The sequence below is a fragment of the Mixophyes fleayi genome, chromosome 3 (genome assembly GCF_038048845.1).
Source record: "Mixophyes fleayi isolate aMixFle1 chromosome 3, aMixFle1.hap1, whole genome shotgun sequence".
Taxonomy (NCBI): Eukaryota; Metazoa; Chordata; class Amphibia; order Anura; family Limnodynastidae; genus Mixophyes; species Mixophyes fleayi.
In genome coordinates this window covers 212469206-212494403 of record NC_134404.1, presented here as the reverse complement: position 1 = coordinate 212494403, position 25198 = coordinate 212469206, and the positions used below count along the sequence as shown (strand labels likewise).

Sequence of the window (25198 nt, the reverse complement as noted above, 5' to 3'; positions counted from 1 at the left end):
ACATACTAGTAGGTTAATTGACTGCTATTAAATTGCACTTAGTCTCTCTCGGTCTGTGTGTGTGTGTATGTTAGGGGATTTTAGATTGTAAGCTCTAATAGGGCAGGGACTGATGTGAATGAGTTCTCTGTACAGTGCTGCGGAATTAGTGGCGCTATATAAATACATGATGATGATGAGCTACATTTGCGTAAACATGAATACTGTATTCGACCAACGTTAGAATGCTTCTTCCCTCCCCCGTCCCACCTCTCCAGGAGTAAGCCACAGAGTTGCAGAAGTTTGCATATGCACATATGTGTGCTCTCACTTTCTGGTCATTCACAAATCTATTTCACTCAAGAATTGCTATGCAAAATGGCATACTTCTTTCATTTCTGCTTATTAGTATTTTATATTTGCCCATTTGTACTTTAATTAAAAATGTCATATATATATTTTGTCTTACTGATGTTAACATTTGTTTTTTTGTTTTTTTTGTACAGGCTTTCTTTAAGCAGAACAATGTACCCCAGGAAAGCCGCTTCAACCTGAAGAAGAATGTGGAAGAAGAGTATAGGAAGTGGAAGTCTATGACCAATGAAAATGACATCATCACACACTTCTCCCTGCAGGGCTCACCGCCTCTATTCCTTTGTCTGCTTTGGAAGATGCTTCTAGAGACTGATCAAATTAACCAAATTGGATACCGGTAAACTACATTTTTAGGCTTTGGTCACACTGAAATATTTTCCTTCTTGTATATAATTTGAACATTTCAAGTGCAAAATATTAAGTGCCAAATTGAAGTGTGGCGAGACTAATCAATAATTTAAATACTAAAAAGATAAACAGCACTAATAGAACTATTTTTACTCAAATTTCGCTCATAATCTACTAGATATTTTCACATTGTTCCAGGAGTTTCTTTTAAATACGCTTAAATATTATTGTGATTAAAATGGTTAAACTAGTCAAATAAAGAGAGCTCCCATTGCACTAACAGGTCAGTACTTTGTGTGAAAAAGTTAGTTTAAAAAAAAAAAAAAAACATTTCATTTTACCAACATACTTTATAACTCTGCTGTTGCTTGACATCAATCACTAAAAGCTTGTTTTCCTTGTACATTGTTAGCGGATCAAGTCTTTATCAATCGCTAATACATTGATACCAGCTCAATTTTAAGATCTTATTATCGAAGAGAAACTACTTATTCCCAGTGAAAGTTCATTATGTTCTATTTAGACCCAAAGTTTTAATCTTTTAGCTTAAATGCACTTTTTTGTTAATGCATGTTTTGTTATACTTTGTCTCCCAATGTACTGTATGTCTGGCAAACACAGAGTACATTGGGGTTATAGAGTTAAGGATCCAGACTTGCATGCACTTTTAAGACTTATTAACAGTTCACCGTATCTCCTCCCACTCTCTACCCTTCTACTGTAAGGCTTTGGTTTAGCTTAAGCGCCCCGTAGTGCAGGGCTGTTTTTTTTTTGTTGTTTTTTTAACTGGCTGCTTGCCATATTTATTTTCCCTTTTTATTTCTGTATTTTTACTTTTACGGTTTCTCTAGCCACTCTGACGGTCCCACATGTCTGCACAGACCGCAGGGGATCAGAATTGCTGAGGGGGTGCTTCTGTTGCCGCACCCCAACCTTCCAGTGCTTGAGGCCTCCAGGCTGTGCGAAGTGTTTTCAAGCATCAGCTACAGGAGTGCCTGACAAAGTTGTGGTGGGCCCATGGGATGGCTGTCTGTGTTAGTAGGGGTAGCCATTAGTTTCCTTAGGTGGCTGGGTCAGATGGGAGTTACAGCAGTAATATAAGCCTTTGCTAGGACAGATACCAATACAGTTTTGGGCCCTGGTGGAGTATGTTGGTTTTTTTTTTCCTTCTCCCTGCACTTTCTCCTTGCTCGTCTCTCATTCCACGTGTGCAGACACCAGAACAGTAGCCATCTTGGAGCCTTGCCACTTCCTTTCCAATTGTAAGGTCTTTGGGGTTGGTTTTCTTTGTGGCTCGTCACTGATTGGGCTCTAAGGCTCTTTTGCAGGGAGAATTATAAGAGGGCTTGGTGAGCAGACTGCCAGTCTGAGGATCAGGTGCCATGTGCGTCTGGAGGCTCTAGTTCTGACATGGGGGAGCCTACCTGGACTAGGTCAATAGCCAATTCTGTGACTGAGACTACTCACTCAATTTCCAAAAGGAGGGGGAGGTCTTTCCCAGGTTCTCTCTCGCTATTTGGGGAGTCTGGCTGATTTGATGCCTGTAGTCTCAGGCCAAGGTCCTACGGGTCCTGTGGCATTGTTCTCAGAGGTACCGGTTTGGGTCAGGTATCTAGCGACTTCAGTACAAGGCATGGTTACGGTTTCCTCCTCCTTAGTGAAGATATTGGAATCTGCCAGGCCGTCATTCTCGCATAAGCGCAGGAGGTTGGTGTTGCCCCAAACTGGAAATGAGTTACATTCTGACTGGAGGAGGGCGAAGTACTTGTTTGGTCGGATGTGTAGGACTTCTCCAATGGGGAGGATGTTGCCTCTGACCAATCGGCTGTGCGCCATCCCAGAGATTGCAGTCCCTGAGACTGCAGAGCCTTCTCTGTTTAAATGGAGAACTAAAGGTAGGCTTCTTTTCCTTCTTCCCAATTGGCTAATGTTCAAGTTGTTTTTCTATAGGCTGCAGTCCTGTTATCCTCTTCCCTCTGGGGATATTATTTTATGGGAAACGCCCTCTAGTTGGATGCACCTGTTGCACACTTTGCTTAATACAATCACCGTTTCCAATACAGCCACGCTTAAGAATGGTACGGACCGTAAGGTTGAGTACATTCTTAAGTTCATTTTCGTGGTGGTGGGAACCCCCTTAAGGCCTGCCTTGGCCACTAATTAGGTGAATATGGCTGGTCCTTGCAGCTTTTAGAGGGTTTATTAGCTGGCAATCCCGGGATCAGAATTGGTTCCTTTGGTTGAGCAAATTCAGAGAGCTGCAAAGTATTTGGGAGAGGCGGCTTGGACGCTGGACTGTGATTGGTTCACTGACATCTGCCTCTGTGGTCTCTACTCATCTGTACCTATGGCTTAATTCCTCGGAGTTAAGACTCTTGAGGCACTTTCTTTTCTGAGGGTGTTCTGTTTGACCCGGAGGTTTACAACAACATTAATATGCGCCAAAATCCGAATTGTCCAGGTTTCACTACTTCGTTCGGTCAAGAAATTTGTTCTTTAGAGGACAGTTGTCTGACCCCAGGGGTGGCTTGCAGCGTGGATGGGAGGTCTGGTGTACTAGGTGTTCAGAACCCAATCTGTACCTTCTCAGGTTTGATGTTCAGTCCAAACACTACCAGTTCCAGGCCCTTCCATTTGATCTTGCCACGGTACAATAGGTCTTGACGGTCATGGTGACGCTGTTGCAGTCTGAGAGTTCCTTACCTGGAAGATCTTCTCATCAAGCCAGTCACCTTCAGTGCTTCTGTAATCTGTCCTGGGGAAGCACAGTCTATGAAGTCCCACAGTTTGATTCTGATCTTCAAGAAGTCCAATTTGACTACGTCCCAACGGATGACATTTTTGGAGCTGGAACGCCCCTTGAAATGGAACAGATCTCATCTGAGTCTTTCCAGTCAGGTGATTCGACTTTCCTTTGGTGGCTGCAGAAGGAAATTCTCTGCAACGGTCTTTCATTCTCAATCTGGGGTTGGATCTTGGTGACGCTGGCATCCATCCTTCGGGGTTGCGATGATGTATGTCTTCATGCCTGACCTGCAAAGGCAAGGACCATTTCTACATCACTGTTTACAACATCTGGTTTAATGACATAGTGACTGAAGCCATAGTGTTGTGAACAAAAGATTTGTCTGATTGTGTGGTGCAAACTATCCTTTTGCTCAGAAGCCACGTTTGGCCAAAGTTTTTGTGGAATCTGAAGGGCTCATTTTATTTGTACACGTTGCTTACAGGAAGGTCTGGACAGCGGTTTGCGCCTTAGCTCTCTTTAGGTACAGGTGTTTGGTTATTTCGGTCTTCTTTCAAAGTAGACTGGCTTGGATACCTGACGTGCAGACGTTCTTGCAGGGTTTACTTCACGTACAACTTCCTCCACCATTGGCTCCATGGGATTTAAGCTTGTTGAACGCTTTGCAGCATTCTCATTTTGACTCTGTTGATTTTGAAATTCCTAACATGAAAGATTGGCTTCTTTATTGCCATTTCTATAGCTCAGAGTTTCAGAGCTAGCAGCCTTGTCTTGCAAGTCTTTTATTCTGCTAGGTTTCGTCAGACCAAAATTTCCTTACAACCTAAGATTCCACATTACTCAAGACATTGTCATCCTGGCTTTGGTCAAGAGTAGGTCTTCAAAGGACGAGGGCTCTTTTTGTTCTCTGGATGTGGTCAGAGCTTTGCGAACTTATGTGCTTGGGACTCAAGACGTGAGCAGGACTGAGAATCTTGGTCCTTTGTGATGCGCCAGCCTCTAAAATTACCATAGGTTTGGGAGTAGGTGGCAGAGACTCTCTTGAGGGAGCTTACCTTGGACGTCTGCGCTTGATATGGGTGTCTTGGGGATTGTTGCTGCCATTACGGATAATCCGGGTGTTCCAGTTCCCGAGCTTGTTGGTTGTTTCTGCCGTGGCGCAACCTGGGGTGGAGATAAAGAGGGATGGGGGTGGGGGGTCGGAGAACACAGTAACCGGTACAGACAATATACTTAAATGCTTATGGTACTAGCAGTTGGTTATAGCTTGTTTTGCAGTTTTTGCGTCTATAGCTCTTTTGCTTTGTTTTGGTGGTACCGTTACCAATGCGATGAGTGGTTTATGGCTCTGGTGGTTATGTCGGCAGGGGTGTTTATAGCCCTGTATTTCCTCAGTGTTTATAGCTCTGGAGGTTATTCCGGGCAGGGGTGTTTATAGCCCTGTATATCCTCAGTGTTTATAGCTCGCAGTTAAGGCAGTGCTAGTATTGGCTGCCTGTTTATAGCTTTCTGTGTTTAGCTCTTAGGCTCAATGTTGGTGAGTGGTGTAGATGATGAATGGGATGGTTTTTGTGTTTGAGCAGGGGTTGCCCAGATGAGAGAAGGTGGTGTGATGGCTATGTGTCGTCTAGGCAATTTAAATGTGTATGTGTTACGGGGATTATGTAGAGATTAGGTTTGTGGGTGTATGGATTAAGTGGATATTATGTTTGTGAGTGTATGTGGAATGGCGCGTGAAAGCTTTTTGCTCAAATTACTCTTATAAGAGCAGTTTCTGATGGGGGTGTCCTTCCTTGCGGAGTTTATGGGTAGCCTTTGTGCTGGTATATAGAGGTTGCTTCCCGGGTGGTGTTTGTAGCGTTGACCGAGCGGTCAGTGTAGCTGACGCATATGCGTTCCAAATGCCGAACTTCCGGTATTGGGATGGAACGCACAGTGCGTTCCACTGCGGAGCGGTTCTCACTAGTGCTTCTTTCTCTGCTTTGTATGGAATGGTTGTACGGGTGTTGCAGTCGGTGGCCAGGTGTTGGTCTCGGGGCTTGCTGTTCAAGGAGTTTCGGGGAGTTCTTTGGATAGTGGTATGCTGTGTAACTAACGCGTTTCCGTCCGTGGACTTCGTCAGGGATATATCCACTCATCGCATTGGTAACTGTACCACCACCACAACAATATACACTGCATTAGAGCTATAAACAAAGCAAAAGAGCTATAGACGCAAAAACTGCAAAACAAGCTATAACCAACTGCTAGTACCATAAGCATCTCAGTATATTGTCTGTACCGGTTACGGTGTTCTCCCAGCCCCCCCCCACCCCAATCCCTCTTTATCTAAAATTACCATAGTTCGATAGATTACTGCTGTTGTCCTTCAGATTTACAGCAGTGCATGGCAGCCTGTTCCTGAGAATCTCTGGGCTCACTCCATGATGTGGTTGAGTGATTCTTGGGTGCCATGGCATGGTCCCTGTGCTGAGCAGCTGTGTCGGGTGGTTACCCGCTCCTCTGTTCACACTTTTAGCAAATTATACAAGTTGAATAGATTTACTTCCAGGTATGCCAATTTTGGGGGAGAGGTGCTTTGAGCTGTTTCTTCGGAGCATAACCAACCCGTGATGGCAGCTTTGGGCCGTCTCCAATATGTCTAATGTCCCCCAAGGGATGCCTGAAGAAAAAGTATTTAACACAGGTATAAAAATCCTTTCTGTTAGTCCATTGGGGGACACCAGGTGCCCACCCATTACTCTCTGGGTTCTCCTTTGGTGTGACATGTTCTGGTTGGTTTGTTTTCATTAGGATGTTGTTGTTGTTGTTGTTGTTGTTTACTGCTTTCTGTACATTTCTCTCTATCTACTGTTCTCCTTTTCTGTGGGACTTGGTTAAACATAAGTTGAGGCCTTACAGGAGAGTGGTATAAAGGGGGAAGAACTGCTAATATGTGCCTGCATGCCGGGATCCCTACTCTATCCCCTAATGTACCCGGTGCCCTTCTCCCAAAGGATTAAGAGAGAAGGATTTCACACAAGTATAAAAATCATATCTTGATTTAGTTAACTCAACTTAGTAACTATTTTATTTTTTCATTGCTTCTAATAATAATTATCATATCACCCCATAAAATACGATTCATGTTTTGCAAAAGTGAAACTATTTAGTGAATAATTTTATTGGAAAAGTGTTTTTATGTATAATAATACATCCTACAAATGCCTCCCACTCTTTTCCCCATGTTTGTACAAGGTCCTTACTACTCCTCCCACTCTGCATGCTTCAGCAGGCAACGGCTGGCTTCAAGCTTTACAGCAGGAAACCAGCTACTATGGACTATAATAATCATAATACCTTAATTCACCAAAATACTGATAGTTGAATGATTTTGGTGCTTCAGTTAAATAGCCATGCACTTCTATTTTTATTCAGTTGTAAATATAGGTTTCTGACGTTCCATGTTTTTGTTTTTGACCAAATTGTGTGTAATGCAGTTAATTGTAAATGTAATCTATCAAATTCTTTCCCCCAAATACTTGTTTGTAATTTTCTTTGTGTTACACATTCCTTGTTTACAGAGTTCTGGAGAGAATTGGTGCCAGGGCTCTTGTCGCTCATGTCCGAACATTTGCAGATTTTCTTGTGTATGAATTCTCCACCTCGGCTGGGGGTCAACAGCTCAATAAATGTATTGAGATGCTTAATGACATGGTGTGGAAATACAACATTGTGACACTGGACAGATTAATACTGTGCTTGGTAATGCATTTTCTTCTCTAAGCTATATCCTGTATCGTGCCTCTTTCAAGTTCTAAGCTTTAAATGTTAGCATAAATGAAATATATGTATTTATGTTGCCTGTTGGGAAACCCATGAGCTGCCTGGATGCTGAGAGGAATGACTGGGAAGCAGTGAGGTTCAGAGGCTTTGGAGTAATGCAGACAAATGATGGTTATACTTTTTTTCTTTTTTTTTGATCCTACAGGCCATGCGCAGCCATGAAGGAAATGAAGCACAGGTGTGCTATTTCATAATTCAATTGCTGCTACTGAAGCCTAATGACTTCAGAAACAGAGTGAGTGACTTTGTTAAGGAGAATTCCCCGGAGCACTGGCTGCAGAATGATTGGCATACCAAGCACATGAGTTACCATAAGGTACTGCCGTTCAAATGATTGAAACATCATACTGAATTTTTATGTTCCATTCAAGTGTCGTCCAAATTATTGGTTCATCCTCAGACTTGGTTATTGCTAAGCATTGTTCCTAAGGCCACATACTTACTGACGTGGTGTTTGTTTATAACGCTTATAGCAATGTCTGTTAAACACATTTGACATGCCTTTGTTTTTTGTCTCACACATGCTTTTGTTTTATTCAGTTCACAGTCCACAAGTTTTTTTAAATAAAATTATTACTGGCATTGTATAGAGGTATGTATGTTTGCACACACAATAATATATATGTACAAAGAATTGTAGTGCTTAGAAAAGTATGAATGAGGCATTATTATAAGGCTACCTAGATCTGGAAATATATTACTTATTATTTTTCAGAAATACCCAGAAAAGCTGTATTTTGAAGGACTTGCAGAACAAGTTAACCCTCCTGTGCTGATCCAGCCCCAGTACCTTCCAATCTACTTTGGAAATGTGTGCCTTCGCTTTTTGCCAGTATTTGACATAGTCATCCACAGATTTCTAGAGCTGCTTCCAGTTTCAAAGTCACTGGAAACGTTGCTTGATCATCTTGGAGGCCTGTACAAGTTTCACGGTATGTTTTTTATTGGTGATTGATTGTTTTCTAATTCTAATAAGACCATACCCCTGGTAATAAATATTTCAGTTAATACACTTAAATCAAGGATGAACTCCATGTTATTGGAATTTTAGCCTTTGCTCCCTCTTTGACTTTATCTTCTGAAAAAAGATGTATATATCTCTAGCATGCTATCTGGGGGACACAGCGACTTTGGGGTTGTGGTGAGGGTGCAGTAGCTGGCACTTAAAGGTTAACTTTTAAACTGTACAGAAGCTCCTCACTGCTCTGCAGTTTAGACTTGGCAGTCCAAAGAGTTGGGCAAGGTATCCATGAGGCAGCCTTGTTAGGCTGGTGCTAGTAAATATCCCTTCTCTCTCCCTGCTAGTTCCCTGCAGGGAGATGTGTGTTGCAGGGGCTATTATTGTTAAAAAAAAGTCATTCTGCAGTGATTAGCCAGTGCAATTAGTTATTGTGACTAGGTAGCACCCCCATTGAAAGGCATTGGATCTTATTGGGTACCATTCCCTTAAAGAGCTGCAGCTGGGAAGCTATTTGCCCTGTTTCTGCTTCCTTGCCTAGGCTGAAGCTCCTCTCTTCGGGGTTTCCTTCTCAAGGGTTCCTGCTGCTGTCTGGAAGCCAAGCCTAGGGGCTAAGTAACTCTTTATTATTGGAATATCTGTAGTTGCTCTGTAAATTTATTTTTCGTGTGCGAGATTGCAGAACCTGCTTGGGAGAGATCACTAGGTCAGTACATTGTTGAGTGGACAGAGTAAATTGTTCTTTGCCACCTTCTGTAGATACACCTGGAGCAGACACTCTTCCACTGGAGTTCCACGGCTATGGCCCAGGAGGTTGGCCAAGACTCTGGAAAAGTCTGTGGCGCTTGCTAAAGTGTCTTCTTTAGGGAAGCTTTTTGAGTGCCCTAGAGCTCAGAGACCAACTTAGGTGAGAATTCAGATTTTGAATTATCTTTGCAGGTAGAGGGGGAGGTCCTGGGAGATGTAGACCCAAAGGATCTTTTGATTTTAGAGTGAATCTTTTGGAGGCCAAGGCATGGACTTACTGGTTATGGCAGTACATCACGTCTTGGTCATGCTAGACATGGATGATTTTCAATCACCTGAAGCGGCGTTATTTAAAAACAAATAAGAAAAGAGATGCTTCTTTTCCTTCATCTTCTCACTTATTTGAGCTTCTGGGTGAAGCTTAAGCTAAGCCAGATAACATATTTCCACTCTTCCCATTCCTGTGGCTGCTTTACTCAAGAATGGAACATACAAGGAATGTAAAGACATTTTAAAGTCCATCTATGTGTCTGCTGATGCTGCACTCAGGCCTTCACTGATGTCAGCATGGGTTTAAGACCATGGAAAAATAGGCTAACCAACTTTGGACCATCCTAAGTTACAATTGCTCCTATATGTTGTACAAACTCTTGGATCAAGGTCTTCGTTGTAGTTACCAGATGATCGCTTTGGTCCTGGGACGCGGATACAGAGTTTTTTTTGGACCCGAGCTTGACAAAATGTTCTGTCCAAGCTACTGGAAGAAACCCATCCGAAATCTAAGGGTCAGAGGTTCCATTCCTTTCTGGCGTCTTTTTCAAAGGGACACCCCCTCCAGGCACCCAATGGAAGACAGGTAGGGGGCAGATACCCAGGTATAAAGCCTTCTGAGAAAAGACTGCATTCCCCCACACCCAGCTCAGGTAGCAGTGTGTGTCAGTCTTTGGTTGTTCCAGCATGTGTGGAGAGCCTCCTCTTTAGACACTGGTATCATAGAGAGGGTTTACAGTCTGGATCTTCAGGCGCCTCCATAAAAGAGAGAAGTTATATTTCTCCACCTACCTTACAAAGGATATGGAAAGACAGCTGGCTCTCAGGAGGACTATCATCTCTCATCTTTTTTTCAGGTGTTGTCACTCCCATCCCAGAACAGGAGAAGTCTCAGGGGTTTTCTTCCAACCTTCTTCCTGGTGCAAAAACCAAATAAATTATTTTGGCCCATCTTGAACCTCAAGTCCTTGATAAAGATGGAGTCTCTCAGTTCCTTCATTAATTGTATTGAGGACAGCTAATTCCTAGTGTCCATAGACATCAAGGACACATCTTAATATTCCAGTAGAAAAAACAAGAATGTTTGTATACCTGCGCTGACAGATCAGGAGCTGCCCTCTATTATCCTGCACACAATTCACTATAATGAGCCTTAGAGGATATTGGACATAAAAAATGTGGAAATAGAGATGACGCTCCCAATTTTGAAGCACTCTAGAGACTATAAAGAATAATAACACAAGCCAAATTCCAAAGAGAGGATGCCACAAATAGTCCAAAAGCCTGTAAGATTTTGTCCAAAACCAATCTCTAGAAACAACAAAAGTCCAACATAGGTCTTGTGTGGAATTCCAAAGTTTTCCTCCAAATAGTATCTATATACAAATCAAAACAGAAAATATATCATAGTGCAACATGTATAATAAATGACTAATTCTCCACAGAAAAAGACCCGATTACTCCAGTATGTGTGAAGATATGAATAAATTACACCATGTGTGTAAAATTCACCCCCTTAAGGGTGTACACTTACAAAATGTTTTCCTCTCTTTTTCGAAGATCTTCTTTTGCATGGTCTATTCTTCCACCAAGACCTTCATCTTCTGCAATGAACAGCATGACTGTTGAAGCCAAAATCTTGAGAACAAAAGGTTTGTTCAGTGGAGTTATTCAGACTGTGCTAAAAGCCAGTTTTGGCACGCAGATATACATAGGGTTTGGAAAACTTTTCTGGTGTACTCCTCTTTTCTTTTTTTTCTTTTTATTTATCAGGACAGACTGGATGGAGGCCTGAGCTTCGTTCCCTTAAAGTTCAGGTCTATGCCTTGTCTGTGTATTTTCAGAGTAAATTGGCTCTGATTTGGGAGGTCCAGACTTTCTTACAAGGGGTTTTACATATCCATCCTTATTCCATGCCATGGGATCTTACCTTGAATCCTTTCGGGTTTTCCTCCGTTTGATCCTTTGGAGGCAGTTGACTTGAAGTTCTTGAGTTGAAAAATAACTTTCCATCTTTCTTCGACTATACAGTTTTCCGAATTAGGGGCCCTATCTGGCAGGTCTACCTTTCAGATTTTTCATGATGGCAGGGCAGTCCTGCGTACTTCTTCTTAGTTCCAACCTAAAGTGGTTTTCTCCTTAATCAGGAGATGGTCATTCCTTCCTTACGGGGGTCTGGTACTTCTGGTGACCAGGATCAGCTGGTTCTCCTACTTGTTGTCAGAGCTCTTCGGATTTCGAAAGTCTGGCTCCCTGCTGGTTCACTACCATGCGCAGAAGTGGTTTGACAGGAATATAGGCAGGGTGTAACCGGGAGGATCAGCTTCCACTTTGCTCCAACCCTTTCCTCTCAGTGTTCAGTTTTGTGTGGTGTTTGGATGGTTTGTTTGATTCATTATCTTGTGTAATTCTATCCTTTTGGGACTTTTGCAAGTTACAAACTGAATGTAAGTGGGGTGGGAGAAGGTAGGAGCTTCTGTTCAGTTTAGATGTTAATCTGTAAGTGCCTTCTCCTGTATCCTTACAATTACATCCATTTCTACAAATCCATCTGGGGGACACTGCTACCTTGGAACTGCAGGAAGAACAAAACATTTATATATGGGACTTCACTTTTAATAAATATAATTAGAAATTAGGAGATGCATAGCAATTTAGTTGTAATGCACTACATCTGGTAAACTGTGTATTTGCAAAGTTATGATTGATTCAGCATAGGTTTGTTTGGTCATAACCACCAGTATCACTCTAATTTAGATCGACCAGTCACCTACTTGTACAACACTCTTCACTACTATGAGATGCACCTTCGCGATCGGACTAATTTAAAACGCAAGCTAGTTCATGCCATCATTGGATCTCTGAAGGATAACAGGCCTCAAGGATGGTGTCTAAGTGAAACATACCTTAAGTGTGGTATGAATGCACGGGAAGATAATCCTTGGATCCCTGATGACACTTACTATTGCAAGCTGATTGGCCGACTGGTTGACAATATCCTTTTGGTTTGTGTGTGCAAATGACCTCTTTCTGAGCCGTATTTTCACATCTGTTTGAATGTTCTAAAACCATTAAGCATTTATATATTTTTTTAATAGGAAGTTATTTTTATTTATTTATTTTTATTTTATTTTTTTTTTGGAACTTGAGCTCCTTTCAACAAACAAAAAAAAACACTCCCACTTTGGAGTCTTGAGAATTTTTGTGCCACTAACTCTAACATTCATTTATTATGAATACCTTTATCGAAGTGTAGTTATCATTGTTGTTCTGTGAAAACCTTGTGGACGGGTCCTCCTCCCTTTACACCCACACATGCTGCGGGATATGTTTCATTGACATTCTCTTTGAATTGTGTTGTAGACACAGTGTGCTTTGTATATAATTCATAAAATGTGTAAACCGTGTGGGGAAAAGAATTGTTAAGGAACTTACCCTTGTGGGCTAGTAGCGACACACTAGTGTAGTGGCCATTTGTGGGAACCAATGCGTGGCAGTACCAGAAGGGTCCCGCTTCCTTGCCCGTTTGGTCCTAGACAGGCTCACCAGTATTTGGCTGCCTCACAACAGTTCAGGGACCACAGAGTGGCGGCACCATGAGGTCTTGTTTTGTCTGCTTACCTCAAATTCCCCTGGAGTGGACCGGAAAGGGTCACAACTGGGACCCTTTTGATAGTTCTTCCTAAATTCAAATGAATCCCGAATATGTGTGGCTTGCTTGGAGTCTCACAAGGCAAATCTGAATATAAAGGTGCCAAGAGTTCTAAAAATGACAGTACCTAGACTGTAGTCCAGGTTGATGAACTGCCTGTTGGAGCCTAATACAGACCCCTTTGCTTTTGATTGCAGTGTAAAAATAAGTGGTAGGGGTTCAGATTACCTTCTAGAATTTATATGTAAAACCATATAAAGAGAAAAAATGACCTATGTACATAGACTACCTATAAAGTAGGTGTTGAGTGTAACCGCTCTTAAATGGGTTATTTCTGAGCAAATAAACTGTCACTAATCCTAAGGATGCAGCTCTATTTTTGCAAGACTCCTATATGTGTTATATTGCTATGACCTTCAGATAAGTTTAAAAGTAGTCATTGTCCCCAGGCTGTCCTGTATTAAACCTATTGTCCTGGGTCAATATGCTCTTACCTGACCTACACTTTTCTTCCAAAATTAGTGGATCCAGCCACAGTCACCAGCAAAGAGGTGCTGCAGTAGCTACCCAGAAACAAGCCGTTCCAAGTGCCATTTGAGGGCTCCTGGTGGTGGTAGAGATATTTCTGCAACTGGGGTCATTACCTTGGTGCCTAGTTGACAATTACATTCGGGGAGTGCCTGTTTGTCAATTACCAGTATTATTGGTTAGTGATCCCTCACCTCAATTGAAAGCAAACTAAACACATATTGTCACAAATTTAGCTTGCAGCAGTGGTAGGATAATCCCACGCAGCCATCTGAAGATCAGTACAGTGTCTGAGTAATTGTGAATGCACAGGACGCCCAACCCTCCAGCATAGGAGTGTGCAATGTCACTTAGGAATCTGCTGAAGGGATCAGTGGAGGAATTGGATGTTTGTTGTTCAAGTGTAGGTCGACGAGACCTGCACAACCTCGTAAATAGTTTAATAACTAGTGCACAGGAGGTGAAGGAATGGGTGCTGGAACAGGAGCTTTCTAGTTGTCCAACCAATATGTGGCTGTTTGACCACACTGGCAGAAGTGTCAGTCTGGCGCACCCAACCCCATAGGAAAGTAAAAGGAGCACCTTATGGCTTATTTGAGCAGAAAACTTCTTCACCTTCCTACAGTCTGATTTTCTCACGGTGTCTGGAGGGATATACTTTAGTGCAGGCCTGTCCAACCTGCGGCCCTCCAGATGTTGTGAAACTACAAATTACAGCATGCCCTTCCAGCTACCAACAGGTTGTCTACTGGCAAAGCATGCTGGGGCTTGTAGTTTCACAACACCTGGAGGGCCGCAGGTTGGACAGGCCTGCTTTAGTGCATCATGAGATGGGTATAGGAAGCTAGTTATCATTAATGAAAATTGATAGCAAAGTCCCAATGTTTATATTGAGTTTTTTGTTTTACACTGTAATTTCATAAATTGTAGAATATTAATATCATTTGTGCATAAACTTGCAGGAGAATTTTTTTTTGCATACTAATGTGTTGAAAAAAAAAAAAAAGGCTGTCCTGGTCATTTTTAAGTTACATCTTTTAATCCTATTGCTGCAAACTATGGAGCTTTTTCTTAACTTCTGTTACCGATGGCTGGAAAATCTCCTGGACCTTTTCCAAACTGCGACTGGAGATTCAACGAGTTTCCAAATCCAGCTGCCCATGCGCTTCATGTAACTTGCGTTGAGCTCATGGCTTTGGCTGTTCCAGGGAAGGATGTTGGCAATGCTCTTCTAAATGTGGTATTAAAGAGGTATTTCTGAACTATATGCTTTTATTCATTTCATAGCTTAATGGTATACTTTTTATGTTTACATCACATTTATGAACCCAATAATAAAAGTCTTTTTCATAGAAAACACACTATGGCAAGTTTTCAACTCTCATACCGTAATACCTCTGACATGTGGAGAGCCCAATTTTTAAAATTTTATGCTATCCTGATCCTTCTTTGTAAAGTCTTTTTGTACCCCCATTAAAAGTAAATGAATGGCAGCTAAGAGAGACCACAAACTGTAAAAAGGAAATTCAGCTAATCCTTGTCAACTTAATATAGTTTTTTATATTTTTTGGTATGAATTGTTATTGGAGAAATGGTAGCACCAGATGATACAAAGTGAAATATAAAAGCTGCATGTGAAACAGACTATTTAAATGCAGATGTGAGCATGTTCTTTTACTTCATAGCAGACCATTACAGTCACAATTCTCTTAATTGCTAATGTGCTAATTGTACGTTTTTATCCTCTCTTCTGTTGATGTGTAGAATTAATCGCTATAGCTAACTTCTGTTTCTTAATAAAACCAGTCTAGATAATAAATTGACTTTGTTTTCATATTTATAGCCAGCCACTTGTGCCAAGAGAAAATATCACGGCTTGGATGAATGCAATTGGACTGATTATTACAGCTCTGCCAGTGAGTGAAAAAAATGTCTTTTGTAAACACCTTTTATGTACAAATATATGTCTGTTTTATTGAAAGAATTTAATTACTTAATGGGCAATAACATTTTTCATAACAGACTGCTCCATATTGCAGCCCTACTTGCCACACTTCCTGTTTGCTTATTGTCTACCAGTTTCTTGCCCTTTGATTTGCCAGATTGCTGCATAGTCCAGGTCCTGTCCCTTAAGCTGCCCTTTGAGTTTTAGGAGGGAACAGCTGGGTACATTGGATATTTTCTTGATGGAGTACATAGCAATGTCGGGTTAAGTGTTTAAACACTTAACATGCGGGGTCCCGACATTGCTGCTTTAAATTAACATTAATAGAAGTCGCGATGACCCTAAACTGTAGTGCCAGACAGCTCTTCATTCAAAATCACTTGTGGTCATCATGCTGCTCCATCGGTGATCTGCACATTCGGTTTTTAGGTAAGTATTAATATTTACAACGGTTTTTAATACATTCATTTTTTATTGATGGGTCTCGTGCGTGTTGTAATTGTGGTAATCGTGTTAACGGTATGTGCTGGAGTCCTTTGTTCAATAGTAAACCTGGCAGATTTTTTTTTATTTTTTTTTGTCGCACCATGTAGAGATAGGTGAGCAAAAACAAATTTGCAGCCCACTTACAGTCTTGCCAAAAGCTAGAGAGAACCTATATTTCTTTCATCCATCTGGGGGACACTGCTACCATGGAGTTGGGACTTAACTAGTTAATTTTGTGAGCTACCAACAGACCCCTCCCACTGAAAACCCCCTGTAATCTCAGTTTATGTTCTGTGGCCAAAGGAGTTGGTCTTATTTTTCAGTGTGCAGTGAATTTTATTCACTGTGTTTTAGGTTTTTGATTCATTTTTTTTATTATTTTCTTAGGTGCGAGTGTGCTCTGCTCCGTACAGAGCACACTCATTAAAAGGAGCAGCTGTCAGGAGAGCCAGACGGCTCTCGCTGACAGGGAAAGGCTTTTTTATTTTTTTTCCAGGGCTCCTATACAATGTGCCAAGCGGCTTATACAAGCCACTGTCACACTGAGGGTTTTTAGATTACCAGCGCTCTCTGCCTTCTTGGCAGCGCCGGTTAATCTCCACAGCCTCCGGCTGTCATTTTGGAACATACCAAGTCCCCTCCTCTGAACTTTGTAATGCACCTCCCGGGCTACAGGAGGCACAGATAAGGTGCGGGAACAGCCGGACAAGAAGGGGCAGCAGCGATTACTGCTTGTAAAAGAAGCAGTAAATCGCCTCTTCAATTGTTTTGCTTCACAGAAGCAAGAGAAGTCAAACAGAAGACAGGGACAGTTAAGTGAATAGAACTCCCCCGTCTGCACTACACAATGGACTTGTCTGGCCCCAAATATGCCTGGGAAAGAGGAAGAATCTGCTTCTGAGGCTAGCAGAGCTGCTAACAGACTCCTCTTCTGTTGCTTAGTCCAGGAAGGCTAATTACCCAAACTCTTGTCTATATACTCCCTAATGTTAGATAAGGATGTATTAGAACACTGTGATATGCATATACATTTTTTGGGGCATAGTATATTACGTGTATAGAAACTTTTGCTCTCACATATAATAGTCATACAGGGATACTATATTTTGATCTTGTTATAGATCAGTTTGTATCTCCTGCTTATCTCTTGTGTGTTTGCCTGTTCTCTTATTGACTGTACTGTATTACCTTAAAATGTCGATAAGGGTAAAGCACCTCGGGCCAAATATTTACTTATAAACTATATATATATATAACGGATCATTTATGCAGAGCAGCCACTTGGTCCTCGGTCCATACGTTTACAAAATTTTACTAATTCAATGTATTTGCGTCGGCAGATGCCAGTTTTGGCCGTAGTGCTCTACGTGCTGGGCTATCGAAGCGGTCCCTCCCTTCAAGGGAGCTGCTTTAGAAAGTCCCCATGGTAGCAGTGTCCCCCAGATGGATGAAAGAGAAAAAAGGATATATATGCTTACGATAAATCTGTTTGTCTGATTCCTTCTGGGGGACACTGTGTTCCCTCCCTTCTGCTCTTCTTCTGTATGTTCTTGGTTGATTGGCCTTTCTTCTTTGGGGCTTTATAATTAAATGGGGATTACAGGGGGTTTGCAGGGGGAGGGGTCTGTTGGCAGCTCACGGAATTAACTAGTTAAGTGCCAACTCCTCCTCCCCCTCACACAACTCAATGGTAGCAGTGTCCCCCAGAAGGAATCAGAGAAACAGATTTATCCTAAGTATATAAATCCTTTTATTTTGCTGTGGTGGCCAGGTCATGCATTATATGTCTTTCAAATTTACATATATTCCGCACCCCAAAACAAAATCTCTGTTGCCGAATCTTTCACAAGCAGACTATACAACCAGTGCCAAGTACTGTGTAAAGATGTATAAATTATGAACGGTGTTTCAGCAGAGGTCACAGGACATAGAATCCACTGTGTTTCCATAAATACAATAAAAATATGTGGTTTGGGAGACTGGTCTGAAAGGTACCCATATATATGTTACAATTGCCTATTTGCAATTTGTACATAATCTACAAATTGTCAGGGAAAAAAGGGTATCTTCTTAAAATAGCGGTATATAATCATATCCCTCATCAGCTAGACAAACAGTATTACAGAGAGCCCTGGGTCAGAAGTATAATGCTTGAGTAATATTTACCAGAACCCATCACCCCAACAGAAGAGCAAAGGGAGCCCTAAAATGATGTAGGGTTTGTTTTTAAAGGTTTTTGTTTTTTTTATCTTCCTTTACAAAAAAAAAAAAAAAAGATTTTTATATGTATGTATATAATACATGATGTATTTATGTACGTATGTATGTGTGTGTGTGTGTGTGTGTATATATATATATATATATATATATATATATATATATATATATATATATATATATATATATATATATATATATATATGAAAACAGGGATACTCTGCACTCTCCAAACACATAATTAATGCTGTACCAAGTACTGTTCTATAGTAAAAACAGGGAATGTTAGTTCCACATATTGCAATATATGTTAAGCTGACCAACTTACGCCAAAGTCTTCCCATTCTATGTCTGTTTTTATATTTTTTTTTTATATATATATATATATATATGTCGTGCCCTTATATTAAGGTTACATCTAAAAAATGACATTCTGCCATTGGAAATCTGTGAGAGGGGGGGCATTGTGTTTGAGGGTCTACATGCATGCGAATGGAGAACTGTCCACAGGTGCCGCATGCCAAATTTCAGAAAAAAAGAATAAAAAATGACAATTTAGGAATAATCTAAAGTTCAAAATCTCGCCTTTTTTTTCCACTTCATGTTTTGCAAAAGTCACCGTTTTTCTGGGGTTTTTTGGGAGAGCGTAACTCAGTGTACAGGAGGTCTAAAGACCTGGGGTTTGTTTTAAAAGAAAGCTATTAGGGCTGAGGAGTGCCTTTGAGGGTTTAAAATTTTGAGAAAGTTATCGTTTTTTTACAATTTGGTAAAATATGCCCCATTTTAAAGATAGGGGATTTCATAATGTTGCACATGTCAGTTAGAGGTTTGTGCTGGGTGTACTCAGACTGGCTTCACTTGAGAGCGCAAACATGGCTGTGGCTAAGGGATTTTCATCTCTGAGCTGAAGAAATTACCCACATTTTCTAGCCACAGGGGGGCTGGTTAATGTTTTGGGGATATGGGATGGCACCTTGTAGTACTATTAGCCCAGGCACTGCTTTCGATTGAGAGTTTAATCTCTTCCTGAGACAGCTGTTAGTGAATCCATTGTAAACCTCCCGCCACTCAGTGACATCAGTTAATTTATTCAAAAGTGCTTTGTGCTACTTGTACTGATCACACTCAGTGGTGATCACAGCGGGGAGTAGATGTGAGGTATCTGGACATTAGCATCTGACATGTCCCTCTTTACAAGTGACATGTACTGGAGAGAAGCTGCAGATAATCTATATACACCCACTTCTCATTGCCTGTTGTGGGCTGTGTTTTACTCATTGGTTTACTCATGGCTTCTCTGTCAGAATCTCTGTAAAAGTCTGTCTGCTTTCACTGGTGACCAGCATCATCAAGGACTCAAGTTTAAGGACTGGGGAGGTGATTACAGTGCTGCAGGTGCTGGTGGGAAGCACATAAGCACAATGTGGTACATACTGCACCACATTTCTGACTGCCAGCACATGCATACATACACTTCACTTTACAAAAAACCATAGACAAAAAACCTTACGGTTTAACATGTCCAATTAAGGTTCCTTATACACAATCTACAATGTAAGAAAACGATTGAAACTCTTCCACTCAAACTGCAAAAAGCAATGAAATTACGACGATTAAGGCAGAAAACTTAATGGACGTGTTCCTTGCGCAATACAGACATGGTATGTCATCACATCCTGTGGTTAGCTGCAGATTCAGCACTATCATGGAGTGAGATTGCTGTCACTCACACAATACAGACATGGTATGTCATCACATCCTGTGGTTAGCTGCAGATTCAGCACTATCATGGAGTGAGGTTGCTGTCACTCACAAAATGGTGGAGTTGCTAATTCACAGATTTGTGTGTTCACTGGAATACTCACATACAGTAGTAGTACATTTTCTTAGTTTAGCTTTATCGTAGGTTAGGGCCTCTGTCTTAGAAAGGGACAATAGAATAACTTCATTAAAAACTGCAAAATAATATATTTGAAATACATTTAAATGGTAGAGAAGCCTCTGCATAGTTTGGTTATCAGTGAGCAAAGTTTGCCATTGCATTACCCTACAAGGCCTAAACTGACTTTTGACAACAATTCAAGGATACATCAAGCCAACAAGACTTAACTTATAAAATATTTCCTGCTAAACTGCTCAGTAGTGTAAACTAAACACACAGAGAACAAAGCTCCAAGGGGTATATACATAAAATAAGAATATGTTCCCACAGCAAAATAAAAACTAGTTTATTTTAATATATTAATAATAAAGGATATTGAATGTATTTACTAATAAAGTAAAAATTTCATGCAAATGGATTGCCAACAATACAAAGTATTTTAAACGTGCAGCGAGTGCTCAAATCAGCATATACAGATAGACACAGATGTTATAATTGCTCAGAAAACAATTAAGGAAGCAACATTAGTCCAGCAGTGGTAAAAATAAAAAGTCCTCAATTGGATAAGGTCTTATTGCAGAAGTAACCAGCTGGTTTACCAAATCCTCAGTTAATAAGAGTACTGCTGCTCAAACTTTAGTTATGCACTAGTAAATACTAAATCCTCAATATGAGGTTCTGTTCAGCCAAATCTCGGTACATTCACAAATCAGGCTCTAGTATGTAGCTTTAAACTTGCATATACACTTATATAAATTACCATCCATAAATCAGGACTAAGAGGGATGGCTGTGGGGACTATCATCTGTGTATTCCAGTGAACGCACAAATCTGTGAATTAGCAGCTCCACCATTTTGTGAGTGACAGCAATCTCACTCCATGATGGTGCTGAATCTGCAGCTAACCACAGGATGTGATGGCATACCATGTCTGTATTGCTCAAGGAACACGTCCATTAAGGTTTCTGTCTTAATCGTCGTAAATTCATTGCTTTTTGCAGTTTGAGTTGAAGAGTTTCAATCGTTTTCTTAGATTGTAGATTGTGTATAAGGAACCTTAATTGGACATGTTAAACCGTAAGGTTTTTTGTCTATGGAATATATATATATATATATATATATATATATATATATATATATATATATATATATATATATATATATTTATTATATAAAATATCACACACACACGTGCACACACACTTTAGTAGTGGCTGTATGGGGAAAATAAGTTTCGGACTTCATCTCTACATGGCCTGAAGTCAGCCTGATTTGCACCAATGGTTTTCGATGTTCCACTCAGAATGTCAATCACAGAATAGGATCTAGAGTGGCATGGTTATTCTATTTTTCGATTTCTTTGAGGACAATCACCCGCTATTTCTTACAAAGAAGAAGATAGTGGAGACTATGTGGAACACTATTGTTTTGTGCCGAATATCTTGTTGCTCCGCATTGCTTTTGTGTTGTCTTTGGTGCTTGTGGGTGGTCCCTGCTTACAAAAGACTATGTGGCCAGGTAGTTTCTAAAATCAAATTTATTTAACTTTAATTCAAATTATGGTAGAAATGTTAAAAAATCAAAACCAAAGGTGTAGTTCAGAAGGGATCATTCTTAACTTGCCACTAACATAGCTTCTGTATTCCACAGTGGAACGCATCTACTTCCGGCATTGTCTCAGTCACGGATAAAAACAATGTATTCACATGTACCACACATATTGACTCAATTTCTCATATGGACGGTCACTCAATTCAGTCTGTTGTTTACACATGTTAATTATGATGATCCAGATGACTCTTGGGGGCATATTCAATTAGGTTTGGTGATCACTATTACGCACGGCTGCACATGTCCCGTTACTGTAACACAGCGGGTTTCCATGCGCACCCAGTAGGGTTGCGAAGGGAAATCGTCGATTTTGTGGTACTGTACACAGGCAGTCGTGATGATGTATGTTAGTCATATACAACTTAAATAAGGAATTAAAGCAGTGGGAGAACTGGCTGCCTTGTATGTCTGTGCGTGTGGATAGATAGATAGATTGATTTGAGGTGAGGCAGCACTAAAGGATTTAAGACAGACTGTAGGTGTATCAAAAAGGTGTAAAAACGGTTCAAAAAGTGTCGCCTCACCTGGAATCTATTTATTGTACTATCCGTACAAATGAAGTACTGAGGAAGGCTACAGGTTATCTGGCACCAAGACGTTAGCAGCACATCCATGAACTCCTGTAAGTTGCCAGGTGGGGCCTCCATCGCTTTAGCTTATTTTTCCAGCACATGCCACAGATGCTTGATCAGATTGAGATCTTGGGAATTTGGAGGCCAATTCAACACCTCAAACCATCCCTGAACAATGTTTGCAGTGTTTTAGAGCACATTATCCTCTGAAAGAGGCCGTTGCCATCAGGGAATAGCGTTGCCTTGAAGGGGCATACTAGGTATGCAACAATGTTTAGGTAGGTGGTATGTGTCAAAGTAGCAGCCACATGAATGCCAGAACCCAAGGTTTCCCAGCAGAACATTTCCCAAAGCATCACACTGCCTATCGGCTTGCCTTCTTCACATCCTGACGCATCTCTTCACTAGGTAAACAATGCACACGCACCCAGCCGTCCACATGATGTAAAAGAAAACGTGATTCATCAGACCAGGCCATCTTCTTCCGTTGCTTCATGGTCCTGTTCTGGTCACTTGTCCGTTGTAGGCACTTTTGACAGTGGATAGGGGTCAGCATGGACACTGTGACCAGTCGCAGCCCCATATACAGAAAGCTGAGATGCACTGTGTGTTCTGACACCTTTCTATCATAGCCAGCATTAATTTTTTTCAGCAATTTGTGCTACAGTAGCTCTTCTATGGGATTGGACCAGACATACCAGACAAGGGAAAGTTTGATGTAGGATTGTTTAGTTTGTCCCATTACTTTTGGTCCCTTAAAAATGGGGGGAGGGCATATGGAAACCGTTGTAATTCCTACACCGTTCACCTGATTTGGTTGTAAATACCCTCAAAATAAAGCTGAAAGTCTGCAGTTAAAGCACATCTTGTTTGTTTCATTTCAAATCCATTGTTGTGGTGTCTAGAGCCCCAAATATGAGAATTGTGTCAATGTCCCAATATTTATGGACTTGACTGTATATGTGCGTAACCTTTTAGTAAAGAAATAGAGGGCATGTTTGTGATTGGTGGAGGGATTCACTTTGAAGTAAGGGCAGGAGGGTTGTGTGCCACCAGAGTAATTACTCTTCAGCTCTCACATGGATCTGCCTCAGTAGACAACAATGTGTAGTGTCAGCGTATTAATGAGGTTGCTTGCAGGTAAAATATGACTAAGTAAGTAAGCACATATTCTTGAAAACTGGAGCATAAACCTAGTAATAGATATAAATTATATACACACACTTTTAATTTCTGTGTGGTTTCAAAGGGATTAGGAACCTTAGTGTTATTTAAAATTTAATTCATTTTCCTTTAACATTTGTTACCAGGTTAGTTCTATTAAATGTTTTAGGCACAAACATACATATTTGCTAATACAACAAGGACATTCAGCAATGCATGGCCTCTTGCGGAGTATTCTTGTTTAGTTAGGTTGCTGTGGGTAACACACTGTTGTGCAGCCTTGGGACTGACCAACCTCTCCCACTTCAAGATACATTTAGTTTTACCTTTTCTGTAGCTGTAAGCTCGGTGCATGACTTGCTGATGCAACCAGGCTACAGGCAACTTGGTGATGATGTCACAGGGCAGAGGCAGATGATATTGCTAGTGATTGGCAGCTCTGTGATTCTGTTAGGAAAAATTCACACCAAGACGCAATATTAAAAAAGAAAGTATTTATGTGCTTTTTAAAATTAAGTTCCTGAACGCCAAAGTTTTGACAACATGTTTCTTTGCACTTATCTTTAGTTGTATCTATATGTTCAGTGCTTTACTCCTTGACCTATTGTATTGCTATATATTGTAAAACATGTATTTATTGTTTTATTTTTAGGAACCTTATTGGATAGTTCTCCATGATCGCATTGTTAGTGTGCTCAACAGTCCAAGTCTTACATCAGAGACTGAATGGGTTGGCTACCCCTTTCAGCTGTTTGACTTTGCAGCATGTCACAAGGCTTACTCAGAGATGAGCTGCAGTTACACACTGGCTCTGGCACATGCCGTGTGGCACCATTCAAGCATTGGACAACTATCTCTCATTCCTAAGTATGCACACCAACTTTACGTTTTTTTTTAGACCATGTACACTATATATAATGCTTGTTTCACGTGTTCTATTCATAAAAGTTAATTAACTTGGATATGGATGTCTTTAGAAGATGCTGGGAGCTCCAAAAGGCCATCTGGACAACTGTGATTTATTTATGTTTTCAGTGATTTTAAAGTTAATTTTTATAGAACCAAATTAGATATTAAAGTATTTCTTTATTATAATTGAGCATTTTTTGCAGGTTCCTCCCTGAAGTTCTCATACCCATAGTGAAAACTGAGTATCAGTTACTCTATGTCTACCATCTGGTAGGACCATTCCTGCAGCGCTTTCAGCAAGAACGGACAAGGTGCATGATAGAGGTAATAACAGGGGCACTTACTCTTTTGAGTTCAACTTTCATGCTCTTGACTATAACTCATTTGAAGCAAACTTGAGCATGTATGAACTTACCTATTTTCAGAAAGGTTAACTGTAACATTTGGTTAATAACAGAATGGTTGAGAACAAGTGGAATTTGAGGCTGTAAACTTTAGTATGTTGTAGTCAGTTGGCAGAAGATTTGTTTGTGGAAAGACTGCAATCAGAGTACAAACTTTTAAGTGTGTATTAAAACCAAACTTAATTTATGTAAAATTATTAAAATGTAGCCAAGAAAAAAATACAGCGACAACAGCCTTTTTAATGCCACTCTTGGTCTGACTCATTGCTGTTCAAGTAGTTATATCAACATGGTAGCATGTGTGTTATTACTTCTTTCTACAGATGTCAGGGAAAGGAGTGGCACTAAGTCATGAAGGCAAGCTTGCACAAGGTCATTGGTCTGATTTTTAGCAGTGTGCAATTTTTATGCAAATCACCTGTCTTTGCTAAGAATTATGGTGCCGATGGAAGTGGTTTGACTACATTTTCACGTATGTTTGTCGTCTTCTTCTTGGGTCACCCAAACAATTCCTTTAATATTTATCTGCCTGGCTAATCTTTCTTTTCTTACCTGTCATCTCACCTATCTTTGTTGATTA

General features: G+C 40.7%; 1 protein-coding gene across 2 annotated transcripts in view; it reads left to right on the top strand.

Moving 5' to 3' along the window:
- Positions 1–25198, top strand: part of MED23 (mediator complex subunit 23) — a 122553-nt gene that overhangs the window by 77180 nt on the left and 20175 nt on the right. For both annotated transcript variants that reach the window (XM_075203083.1, XM_075203082.1), the window contains 9 exons: positions 486–691; positions 7012–7192; positions 7419–7589; positions 7989–8205; positions 12006–12242; positions 14514–14679; positions 15272–15344; positions 23958–24172; positions 24418–24538. In XM_075203083.1, coding sequence (XP_075059184.1) covers positions 486–691; positions 7012–7192; positions 7419–7589; positions 7989–8205; positions 12006–12242; positions 14514–14679; positions 15272–15344; positions 23958–24172; positions 24418–24538 — 1587 coding nt within the window. The remainder of the gene's footprint in view (positions 1–485; positions 692–7011; positions 7193–7418; positions 7590–7988; positions 8206–12005; positions 12243–14513; positions 14680–15271; positions 15345–23957; positions 24173–24417; positions 24539–25198) is intronic.